Source organism: Perognathus longimembris, chromosome 7 (assembly GCF_023159225.1).
Source record: "Perognathus longimembris pacificus isolate PPM17 chromosome 7, ASM2315922v1, whole genome shotgun sequence".
Taxonomy (NCBI): Eukaryota; Metazoa; Chordata; class Mammalia; order Rodentia; family Heteromyidae; genus Perognathus; species Perognathus longimembris.
Genome location: NC_063167.1, coordinates 12461370 through 12474298, shown reverse-complemented (window position 1 = coordinate 12474298; position 12929 = coordinate 12461370). Strand labels below are relative to the sequence as shown.

General features: G+C 40.2%; 1 protein-coding gene across 12 annotated transcripts in view; it reads left to right on the top strand.

Moving 5' to 3' along the window:
* Nucleotides 1-12929, top strand: part of Eif4g3 (eukaryotic translation initiation factor 4 gamma 3) — a 212997-nt gene that overhangs the window by 158138 nt on the left and 41930 nt on the right. For all 12 annotated transcript variants that reach the window (XM_048350401.1, XM_048350398.1, XM_048350400.1 and 9 more), the window contains 5 exons: nt 3493-3639; nt 4084-4320; nt 6017-6121; nt 8464-8596; nt 10569-10663. In XM_048350401.1, coding sequence (XP_048206358.1) covers nt 3493-3639; nt 4084-4320; nt 6017-6121; nt 8464-8596; nt 10569-10663 — 717 coding nt within the window. The remainder of the gene's footprint in view (nt 1-3492; nt 3640-4083; nt 4321-6016; nt 6122-8463; nt 8597-10568; nt 10664-12929) is intronic.

The following is a 12929-nucleotide window of genomic DNA, read 5'->3' as shown; positions in this document are numbered from 1 at the left end:
TTGTAGCCTAGGCCCTGTTTTTCTTGTCAGTTATGTAATTGATGCTAGTGAAAATACACAGAAACTGGATAGGGCTTTTGGCTGATTTGATAGTGTTCCTTGAGCAGCAAATTGAATATAAGTATAGATTTTTAGGACCTTTAATTCATTCTAGAACCTAATGTCATTTTAGTGCTCTATTACATACCAGCCATTTCCTGAGTATACTATTGATTCTTTCTCTCTCTCTCTCTCTCTCTTTTTTTTCTTTGTCAGTGCATTATCCTGTGTGTTCAGTCCTGTAGAGGACAAGCTCCTTTTGGCTGATGCTTTAGGAAACCTTTACTTTCATACTAATATTTCTCTTGATGAAGGCTGTCTTAGAGTAGTCCTATTACATACTCCACAGTGCTTGTAATTATGTGGCCTAAATTTAAATAGGGATATGGTCAGCTTTCCACAGTCATCTAGAAAATTATTTGCTGATGTTCCTTTCTTAGTTAATGGTTTCTGCTGAAAAGAAATTTATACTGTAAGCCTTGGTCCCTTGATTGATCTAGAAGTAGTTTTATTAAAAGATCTTTTAGGTATCACAGAGCATGGGGGAGATTCTATTTATGCTTTTACCACACATCATTGCTCTCAGCTCTCAAGAAGTTTCTGCATCAATCAGCAGCTGCCCAAGTTCATTCTAGATGGAAACATTACCTTTTATGAATATAAATGTGAATGCATCCTAGGGCTATGGATGTAGCTTAATGGTAAAACACATCTACTATGCATGAAGGCCTGTGTTTAATCCTCAGTTCTGCTGAAACAAAAGTAGAGTATGTCCTGGTTATTTTTCTTTCTTTTCCATTTTCTCCTATAGAGGAATTATGGGATGTACTTTGTAATTCCAGAAAAACTACTTTATCAACATTGTAAAAGCTGCTTTACTAATGTTACAAAATATGTTTGGGATGGTGCTTGGGGGCTATCCTCTGTAATATAGAATATATTAGAAGCAGTGTTATGGTTTGCATTCTTTGTATTCTAAATGTACTCTCGAGCATTTCTGTCTTGAGTACAAGTAACTTTGAAGATATAAGCTATTGTAGTTAATAGAAAGCAATTCTCTCTCTCTTTTTTTTTTTTTTTTGCCAGTCCTGGGCCTTCGACTCAGGGCCTGAGCACCATCCCTGGCTTCTTCCCGCTCAAGGCTAGCACTCTGCCAGCTGAGCCACAGCGCCCCTTCTGGCCGTTTTCCATATATGTGGTGCTGGGGAATCGAACCGAGAGCTTCATGTGTAGGAGGCAAGCGCTCTTGCCACTAGGCCATGTTCCCAGCCCAAAAGCAATTCTTAATAGATATGGATGGAAACCTTGTGGGCATCTGCCTGCAAATGGGCCCTTCCCATCTATTGAGGGTCTGTGAGGGTCTCATCTAATGTATCCATTTGTCAGGCCAGATTTCTAGACTCTGGATATGTGTGTGTGTGTGTGTGTGTGTGTGTGTGTGTGTGTGTGTGTGTGTGTGTGTGTTTAACATTTTTCTCTGGCAGTACTGCCATTTGAACTCAAGGGCTTGTGCTACCCAGGCAAATAGTTCACTATTTCAGTTTGTCTTGCAGATAGGTTCTAAAGTTTTTGCCCAGGGCTGGCCTCAGATAGCAATCCTCCTACCTATACCTCCTCCATAGCTGAGGCCACAGGTTCATACCATGAATATCACACCTAGCTTGAGGCCACCCTCAACTGTAATTTTTCTGCTCTTCACCTTCAGAGTATATGGGACTATAGGTGTGAAAAACCACACCTGGCCTTAAGGACTAGTGTATTCTATTTCCATATAAATAAACATAGAGCCAGATGTAGCTCATACCTGGAATCCCATTTATGTAGGAAGCAAAGACTGGAAGGAGGATCTTGATTCAAAGCCAACTTGGGCAAAAGATTGAAACTATCTCAAACAATAAAAAAAATTGAGCATGACAGTGTAGCAAGTACACCAGGGAGTGGGGAAGAATAAATAGGAGAGCTACAGTCCAGGCTAAGCAACCCTCCACCACCACCCCTAAAAAAAGTGGCTTTCTGTTCAAAATATAACTAAAGCAGAGCAGGCAGGGGTCATCAACAAATGGTTTAGTACCTATCTGTCAAGCTGGAATACCACAAAAAGGTAACAACCATTAAGGTTAACTAGTTAACCTCAGCACTTGATTAGCTGAGGCAAGAGGATTTCAAGGTTAAGGCCATCCTGTGTTACATAATGAGTTCAAAGCCAGCCAGGTCTACATAGTGAGACCTTATCTCAAAAGTGATAAAAGGAAAAAAAGAAAGAAAAAAAAAGGAACCAGCACACATACTACTGTATACTGGTAATCAAGGTATAAGTACTGGCATTGAGAGAGATATCTCAAAAGTCCTCCTCAAATAGCCCATCTAGGTTATTCTGGAATAAAAGATCTCATCCAGAGCTAGTGGCTCACACCTATAATCCTAGCTACTCAGGAGGCTGACATCTGAGGACCTCTTCAAAGCTGCCCAGGCAGAAAGTCAGTGAGACCCTTATCTTCAATTAAACACCAGGAAAAGTGGAGCTGTGGCTCAAAGTAGTAGAGCACTAGCCTTGAGCAAAGGAGTTTAGGGACAGTGCCCAGGCCCTGAGTTAAAGCCCTACAACAAACAAACATAAGAAAAAGATCTCTCCTATCAAAACAGTTGTTCTGTGGCCATCTTCCTGTCTTCTGTTATTTATATTTGTCTTTTTAAACCAAATTATAGGTGTTCACGTCTATAGTTCTAGCTACTCAGGAGTCAGATCTCAGTTCAAAGCCAGTGCTGGAAGATTAATCCCCAAGACTTTTATTTCTAAAGCAAAAAGGCAGGCTGGAAGCCTGGCTTAAGCAGTAGAGCACCAACCAAGTGAGGAAGCTGAACAAGTGTGAGACCTCTATTTCAAGCTCTAGTACTGGCAAAATTAAAATTACCAAAAAGCATAGGGCCAGGTATGGTAGTTCATGCTTGTAAGCCAAGATACTTAAGAGGCAGGGATCAGGATGATCAACTAAGCCAGACTTGCTGGTTCCTATCTATAATTGTAGCGGGAGGCATGCATAGGAGGAATGTGTTCTGTGCATGACCTATCTGGAAAACAAAAAGGGCTGAGGTTGTGGTTCAAGTGAGAGAAGTTGCCTAATAAACACAAAACCCTGAATTCAAAGCTGAGTACCTCTAAAAGAATAATAACCCTACAGAGGTATTATATTTTTTTTTAAAAAGTCTGGGTAAGTTCAGAGTAATAGCTGCATTGACAAGAAATAACATGATATAGATTTCAAAGTTGGCTGAAAATGTGGCTGTATAAAAGGTACAGTATTTGCACAGGGGAGTAGTGTCCATCTTGCTATTGTAGCTAAGTTATATACCTGTGGTTGGCTCAGCATCATTTGCACATTAAAAAAAACAAAGAATATCTTGAATACCTTTACCTAATCTTGTTGCTTTTTGTATGTTCCTATTTGGATGTAGCTAAAAGTACCCATGGCAGACAAGCCTGGTAACACAGTGAATTTCCGGAAGCTGCTACTAAACCGCTGCCAGAAGGAATTTGAAAAAGATAAAGCAGATGATGATGTCTTTGAGAAGAAGCAGAAAGAACTTGAGGCTGCCAGTGCTGTAAGTACTATTTCATGCAAGGCACTATGTGTGCTTCCAATATTGTCAAGTAGAATTTCCTAAAGCCTGCTACAGACAGCATCTTCCTTCTATCCTGAAAAGGACCTGTAGGTTTTTCTCTTTCCCTATGAAAAGGCACCATGTTTATACTAAAGAGAATTTTTGGCCCTTTTAGGGCCTTATGTTAGAACAATTTCACCCTCCAAGGAGGGTATTCATTGTAATCCTGGACTTGGTAAAGATGGTAGGTCCCATAATTCTGATGTAGATGCAGACATCATCTGGGGGTGGGGTTTAGGGGATGGGCAGTTTTGTTTTCTGAGGAGGTGAGGGCCATAGTTGCTTTGGTAGGTTCTTCATGGGCATCTGAGCCCTAGAAATAGTAAGGCCCATAAAACGCCTTATGTCTGACAGTCAGTACAGCTATTATTTTCTGTTTAACAGCCCGAAGAGAAGACAAGGCTTCACGATGAACTGGAAGAAGCCAAGGACAAAGCCCGGCGGAGATCCATTGGGAACATCAAGTTTATTGGAGAACTCTTTAAACTCAAAATGCTGACTGAAGCAATCATGCATGACTGTGTGGTGAAGCTGCTAAAGAACCACGATGAAGAGTCGCTAGAGTGCCTATGTCGCTTGCTCACCACCATTGGCAAAGATCTGGACTTTGAGAAAGCAAAGGTAAAAATCCTTTTACTGTAAAGTCTTCTGTTTTGTCCTAATGGTCCATACCATTTATAGACATCTTGCTGCTGCTGCTTTTTTTCCTGAGAGTGATCATTGCTATATTTGCATTACAGTCAGAGGTAAGGTGGGCCCCAAATTAATGTCAGTTTGTTAATTGTTCAAATTGTCCATTATCTTCATTTCCTCTTATAACCATCTTACAGGTCATTCATATTACAAATTGATAGGAGAAATAAGGGGAGAAGAGCTGTGATGAGGCCTGAAGGTCATGTAGAAGTAAAGAAGATCAGTTGTTTTTATTTCTTTATTACTTTGAGACAAGATCTTACTCTAGCCTAGATTGGCATTGAACTCAATTCTCCAGCTTAGACCTTTTGTGTGGGACTATGCCTAGTCCCCAGTAGATACTGAATATCTAATAGATGACACAGTTATCTCATTGTAATACTAAAAATCACTAGCCAGGTACCAAGTGTCTCGTACCTGTAATCCTAGCTAAGCAAGAAACTGAGTATCTGAGGATCACGGTTCAAAGCCAGCCTGGGCAGGAAAGTCCATGAGGCTCATATCTCCAGTTAGCCACCAGAAAACCAGAAGTGATACTGTGGCTCTGCGTGGTAGAGTGCTAACCTTGAACAAAAAGAGCTCAGGGACCCACAACTGACAAAAAAATCATTAAAAAGCTGAGCAAATGACTCATTCATTCCTGTCATCCTAGCTACCCAGGAGACCTGAGATCTGTAGGATTCTGGTTTAAAGCCAGTAAAATGTTCACAAGACTCCCCTCTTGAAAATAACCAACACAGGGGTTGGGGATATAGCCTAGTGGCAAGAGTGCCTGCCTCGGATACACGAGGCCCTAGGTTCGATTCCCCAGCACCACATATACAGAAAACGGCCAGAAGCGGCGCTGTGGCTCAAGTGGCAGAGTGCTAGCCTTGAGCGGGAAGAAGCCAGGGACGGTGCTCGGGCCCTGAGTCCAAGGCCCAGGACTGGCCCCACCCCCCCCCAAAAAAAAAGAAAAGAAAAGAACCAACACAACCTAGACTGAGGGCATGGTTCAAGTAGTAAAGTGCCATTGTAAGAAAGTAAGCTGAGGGACTGTGAAGCCCTGAATTCAAAGTCCACACTGGTTAAAAAGTAATTATCAAAATACTGTAATTTAACCAAATTTAATATGATTAAATTTAATAACATGGAATTATCTAAATAAGGTTATGAAAATTAGAAATACCTTAAAGAACTAATATTAGAAACATTCCATAGTATTTGAGTCATTTAAGGTTATGTTGATTGTGACAGAAAGCCCCACGTTTTGATGGTTATACTAGGTAGGGGCTTATTTCTTCCTGCTAACCCAAGTTCAATGTTGAGTCCTTCCAGCATAATATTTTAGCATTTTTTAAATAACCATTGTTCTCATTATTATTAGCAGAGACAGTAGAATAAAGGACAAGGTACAGTCATCTCTTTCTTAAGGACACTCCCAGAACTGTGGTATTTTTCATGGAGCCCGGAAAACGTCCTTTTAAGCTAGATGGTGGGTCATAAATGAGCAAAATTCTACCACTACTAATTCTACCATTAGTTTTGAATATATGTTGTTATTCCTCAGCCATTTGAGTATCTAGATAGTAAAATCACATTTGAATTTTTTATCTAGGAATACTAGTGATTTTATCTCTTGTAGCCACGTATGGACCAGTACTTTAATCAGATGGAGAAAATTGTGAAAGAAAGAAAAACTTCATCCAGGATTCGATTCATGCTTCAAGATGTGATTGACCTCAGGCTGGTAAGTAGAAAGTATATAGTCTCTCTTAAGAAACTGGATTTAGTAAAGGTACCCTGTTATTTACATGTATAAAAATTTAAGGCTTTTGCTTTGGAGCTCAGAACTTGAATTGGCAAAACTTAAGAGAGTTGTGCAAAAAGGCCTGTTTCTTTTCTGTACTCTATATAGCAAATCACATTGCAGTTTTGAAATTGGCCATTCTGAATTCCTATTATGATCAATTAAATTTAGTCTCTGTAAGCTGAATAATCTGGAAGTCTCATCTTCACAACAGATACATTTAATTTCCGAGTTTTACATTTCTAATTGATTAAAGGAAAGATTATGCCAACCTTCCAGATTTGTTATAAATAGTCAAGGAGATAATTATGTACATAAAGGTCAGCACATTGATGTTGATACTTTTTTATCTACTCTGTTTCTTGCTCTACTGCTTTGCCCTCCTTTGTCATACCATCTGTAGTTGTTATCATTTCTACCTCTTTTTTAGTTTTACTTGAACCTACTACAAAAGATGTACCACCACAAAAGTAATTATAGCTGAGTTCCAATAGCTCATACCTATAACTCTAGCTACTTGGAAGGCTGAGATCTGAAGATCATGGTTCAAAGCTAGCACAAGCAAGAAAGTCCTTGAGATACTTTATCCCCAATGAACCATCAAAAAGCTGGAAGTGGAGCTGTACCTCATCATGTAGAGTGCTAGCCTTGAGTAAAAAAGGTTCTTGGACCACACTCAAGCCCTGAGTCCAAGCCCTAGGGCCAGAACCAAAAGAAGAAGGAAAAAAACAAACAAACACTAGTGAATATAGCCCTACCTCTTTCCTGTCTTAGTTTCAGGCAAAATAACATTGTGGATGGCTCCTTACCTTAGTAAGCATAGGTGTCTTAGGGTCCTTTTTAATAACAAGGCCACTGCAGTTGAGAATACTATTGGAATTTTCAGGCTATTCTAACCCTTTTTGCCCTTATGCCTGAAGCCACTTGTGCTCATATGGGAAATTGGAACCTTAGCTAGGAGTGTTACAGAAGAGATAAAAGCATTAGGAAACAACTTTTGTCCTAATTAGAGGGCTAAACAAAATTGACACACCTATGAAGGCAAGGCCAAGCAATTTTCCCCTTCCTCTTTGCCTCATCTTCTCTCTCCAAATAGAAAAAGATAAAATGCCAGCCACTGGTGTCTCACACCTAGCTACACAGGAGGCTGAGATCTGAGGGTCGTTGTTTTAAGACAGCCGGTGGCAGGAAAGACTGGGAGACTATTTTTTTCTTTTTCAGTCTTGAATTCAGAGCCTGGGTACTGTTCCTGAGCTGCTTTTGCTTAAGGCTATTGCTTCCACTTCTGGCTTTTTCTGAACCAAGGTCTTCATGCATGCTAGACAAGCACTCTACCACTAAGCCATATTACCAGCCCTGGGAGACTCTTATCATCCACAATAAACCAAAAAAAGCCTGAAGTACTGGGGTACTGGGTGCCTCACGCCTGTGATCTTAGTAACTTAAGAGGCTGAGATCTGAGGGTCATGGTTTGAAGTCAGCCTAGGCAGAAGTCCCCTTGAGACTCTCATGTCCAATTTACCACTCAAAAACCAGAAGTGGCATTGTGGTTCTACAGTGCTAGTCTTGAGCACAAAGAGCCTTAGGTATAGTGCCCAAGCCCTGAGTTCAAACCCCACAACCAGCAAAATTTTAAAAAAAAACAAGAAAGAAAAAGCCTGAAGTGACTCTGTGGCTCAAGTGACAGTGCTAGCCTTGAGCAGGCCCTGAATGCTAGCCCCAGGACTGGCACAAATAATGATAAAGTTCAATTGGGCCAGTTCTCTTTTTTGGAAGGGAGGTCGAAGAGACCTCCACATGCTGTTCAGGCAAAAAAGAGTTTATTAGGAGAGATAGCTGGGCTGCATCAGATGTAAGTGTACAGATAGAACTGTATAGTGGAGAGAGATTATATAGAGGAGGGTGAGGAGGAGGTGTGGCCTCAGTGGATTTGGAAATGACCTCAGAGCCTGGAATACTTCTTACTGCCCCTAGGTGCGCTGGTTACCTGGGATACAGGTACTAGGTAGGGACTTCCAGGGAGAGAAAACAAAGTAAAGGAGCCATTTTTCCTGGGCAGACCTAACATTCCTCTACCCTTTTATCTACCAGCTGCTAGAATGGCCAGGCTTGATTTAGGAGACTTTATTTCTTTAGCATAAGTCCAAAAACTATTACCTATAAGACAGAGGAGAAATTGTATTATTACAGATTTTGTAGGTATTTTTTGTTTTTGTAGCAGTGACGAGTATCAATTTTATTTTCAGTTTTCTGACTGACAGCCTAATTTTCCATGTTTTTAGTGTAATTGGGTATCTCGAAGAGCAGATCAGGGACCCAAAACTATTGAACAGATTCACAAAGAAGCCAAAATAGAAGAGCAAGAGGAGCAAAGGAAGGTCCAACAGCTTATGACCAAAGAGAAGAGAAGACCAGGTGAGGACAGGAGATGATGGGCTCTGGGGATGCTGGGAGTTTGAGGGATATATATGTAAGAAATCCTATTCAAATGTGAAATGAGACCACAAATAACTCCAAGAATAGAATGCTGGTGGTTACGTGATTCTGGTTCACATGTCATTGAGAGTACAAAAATTAAATTTAACAAAAAAATGTTTTGGCTGGTCCTGGGCTTTCAACTCAAGGCCTGGGAACTTTAAGCTTCTTCTGCTCAAGGCTAACACTCTACCACTTGAGAAAAGAGTCTCATAGACTTTCCTGCCTTGGCTGCCTTTGAACAATGATCCTCAGATCTCAGGCTCCTGAGTAGCTAGCATTGCAGGTGTGAGCAACCAGTGCCCAACTTTAAATCAGTATTTTTTACTTCTTCAAAGACATTAGTCTACAAGACTATCTTTTTTTTTTTTTTGGCCAGTCCTGGGCCTTGGACTCAGGGCTTGAGCACTGTCCCTGGCTTCTTCCCGCTCAAGGCTAGCACTCTGCCACTTGAGCCACAGCGCCGCTTCTGGCCGTTTTCTGTATATGTGGTGCTGGGGAATCGAACCTAGGGCCTCGTGTATCCGAGGCAGGCACTCTTGCCACTAGGCTATATCCCCAGCCCTACAAGACTATTTTGAACATCTTTATAAGAAATAGAATACACAGTTCTTCCTCTAAAGGGTCACAGTCTACCAAGCATGTTAAATGAACCCAGAGAACATTTGTCTTGCAAATTGAAGCTATCATCAGTTATATCATCAATGCATTGTCCATTCAGGTTATTAAAATTTAGAGGGAAAAAATGATCTCAAAATCCAGAGTAAAATAAAATTACAAAGCTAGATGAAATCTATTTGAAAGAGCACTTGAATCTGAGCCTTAGAGTATGGTTGATTTTCAAAAGAAAATTTTCAGTCATGAAATTCAAATGAACATACACAATAAAAGGGAATAAGCAAGACTGATTGGAATAAAATATGTAAGTTTTCAGACAGAATGGAAAATGTGAGAATTAAGATCCTTTGATGCTTGGTACCAGTGGCACTCACTCATATTCCTTCCTGCTTTGGAGCTAATCAAGATTTGAAGTCAATCTTGGCAGAAAAGTACATGATACTCTGTCCAAAATAGCCAACAAAAAGCAAGGCTAGAGGTATGGCTCATATGTTAGAGCACAATCCTAGATAGCTAAGCAAGTACAAGACCCTAAGTTAAAACCCCCATACCAGCGGACACTGGTGGCTCATCTCGTGCTGACTGTAATCCTTGCTATTCAGGAGGCTGAGATCTGAGGTTCATGGTTTACCAGCCTGGGCAGGAAATATCCTTGAAACTCTTACCAAAAAACTGGAAGTGGAGCTGTGACTCAAGTGGAAAAGCACTTGAGCTAAGTAAAGTACTAAGAGATAGCACCCAGGCCCTGAGTTCAAGTCCTAGCACCAGCACTAAAAAAAAAAAAATAATGTCATAATCCCACTAAGATTCAGCCATTCACTTTTTTAGATAGAGGAAAAAGTTGCTAGGGATGGCACTCCAGAATGTTGTGCTTGCTAGGCAAGCAAGCACTCTACTGGATTATACCTCAGCTATAGTCTAATAGCTACTTGTTGTATAATGAGTCAAAGGGATAACCTGAACTCACCAATGTGGCTGTTGCTAAAATACTATGTGTAAAGAGGTCAGACTTTCTAGTAATAAGAATAGAAAGTAAGAGGAAAAACAAAGGCTAAAACAAGACTAAATTATTTGTTCGTATCATTTGATAGGTCAGTAATGTTTCCTAGAGATCCAGTAATAGGCAGAATTCTTCTGCTTGATGTTTTCATGGTGTGGGTAATAAAGAGATTGCCAACAATGCGTTAGCAGCTTCTTTTGTTTTTTTCCTTGTATATATTGAAATGAAAATATCATTCATTCAGTGTCGTACAGACTTGAAATATGTGATAGACAGCTTACTCTGTTCTTGCAGGTGTTCAGAGAGTGGATGAAGGTGGGTGGAACACTGTGCAAGGGGCCAAGAACAGTCGGGTACTGGACCCCTCCAAATTCCTCAAAATTACTAAGGTGAGCATGACATTAAAACCTAACTGTAACACCTCTACCTTGAGTCTCCTAAGTACTTCTTGCTCGTATAAAATAGTAGCCATATTACATATTTTGTAAAATGTTTGTGTTGACCATTGCAGTTTACATATCTGTCTTGATACTAGTCTTTTTTTTTGGCCAGTCCTGGGCCTTGGACTCAGGGCCTGAGCACTGTCCCTGGCTTCTTTTTGCTCAAGGCTAGCACTCTGCCACTTGAGCCACAGCGCCACTTCTGGCCGTTTTCTGTATATGTGGTGCTGGGGAATTGAACCCATGGCCTCATGTATATGAGGCAAGCACTCTTGCCACTAGGCTATATCCCCAGCCCTGATACTAGTCTTTTTAAATTTGTTTGGGTTTTTCCTTTTTTTCCCTAGTAGTACAAAGATTTGAACTTGGGGTCTCACACTTGCTATCCGGGCACTGTACCAATGAGCCATCCTCACAACCTTTTTTGTGTTGGTTATTTTTTTAGATAGGGTCTTGCTTTATGCTTGAGCTGACCTGGACTGCAGTCCTTCTATTTTGTGTTTCTCATGTTACTGAGGTGCAAAGTGTACATCCCTGTGCCCAGCCATTGTGCTTCTTCTGTAGCATTGATTGAGATGGTGTCTCAGGATCTTTAGTTTATGCCTGGGTTGGCCTTGAACTTTGACCTCCCAATTTCTGCCTCTGAAATAGCTAAGTTTAGAGACATTAGCCACAGGGACAAGTTCTATAAGGGTTTTCTTAATAAGAAAACCTAAATTAATTCGTAGGTGGGATGCTTAAGATAAAAAGAAATGATAAAGATATTTAAGAAGCCTTAGTCACTTGTGGAATTTTATATGATCTATACTTATATCTGAGAAAGATTCAGTTACTAGTTTAAATCTCACTCTAAAAACAGTGAATGGGTTTCTATATACAAGGCCTAAAAGAAATTACAGAAGACCTTACCAGAAATTGCCCTTGAATAGTTTTAATATATTCTACTTTCCTGTCTCTTAATAATCTATTGGTTGGGCTGGGAGTGTGGCTTAGAGGTAGAGTGCTTGCCTAGCATGCATGAAGCCCTGTATTTGATTCTTCAGTACTACATAAACAGAAAAGGCAAGAAGTGATAGAGTGCTAGCCTTGAGCAAAAAGAAGCAAAAAGAAGCTCAGGGAGAGTGCTCAGGCCCTTAAGTTTGAGCCCCAGGACTGGCACAACAAAAAGTAGGAAGGGAGAATCTTCACAGTCCATTTGGTTTTGCAAATCATTTACAAATCTCATTTAATCCTTATTTGTAATACACTTTTCCTAATTCTGAAAATTGGCAGCTTGCCAGCAGAATTCTAGACAATCTGAAGCTAATGTGCAAACACCAAATGAAACAGAGATAAAACTAAAAGGCGAAGCAAAAGAATGCTGGGCATAGTTGTAAATGCCTAATGCTAGCATTTGGAAGGCAAAGGCAAAGAGGATCAAGAGTTCAAGGGGAGGGGCTGGGAATGTGGCCTAATGGTAAAGTGCTCGACTCGTATACATGAATCCCTGTGTTCTATTCCTCAGTACCACATATATAGAAAAAAGCTGGAAGTGGTGCTGTGGCTCAAGTGGTAGAGTGCTAGCCTTGAGCAAAAAGAAGCCAGGGACAGTGCTCAGGCCCTGAGTCCACGCCGCAGGACTGGCAACAAAAACAAAACAAAACGAGTTCAAGGGGAGCCTGAAATACAAAGCGAATTTGAGCCCAGAATGGTCTATATAACAAGACCTTATCTCATAAACAAAAAAGTAAATAACACAAAACACAGTAAAAGTGATAAAAGTACCTATTATATCTTTGTATTTTGGCAAAGTTTTGCTTCATTATGAAACCCTCTCTGAATCTCTCTTCATGATGTAATAATGAGCTAGGGTACTGTTCTCTTAAGAATCTGGCACATTCATCTGAATGTTTATATCTCAGAGCAAGAATTCCATTGCTGAATACAATTCCCACTTACCTTCATGTCCAGCAAATACTGCAGTTGTGCATTTAAATGATTCCTTCAATGTTAACCTCATCGTCTTTGAATATTATACGTCAATATTTAATAATAAAATTTGTTTTTGTCATTATACTTTTTCTGTGCGAACAGCATGGAATAAAATAGTACTCTTAGCAAACCTCTAAGACTAGAACCATAAAAGGTTGAAAAACATGTAAATTGTTAATAGTTTGTATATACAGTAGTTGTATTATCAATAGGCACTCTCTTATGCATCATAGGGAAAGTTCAA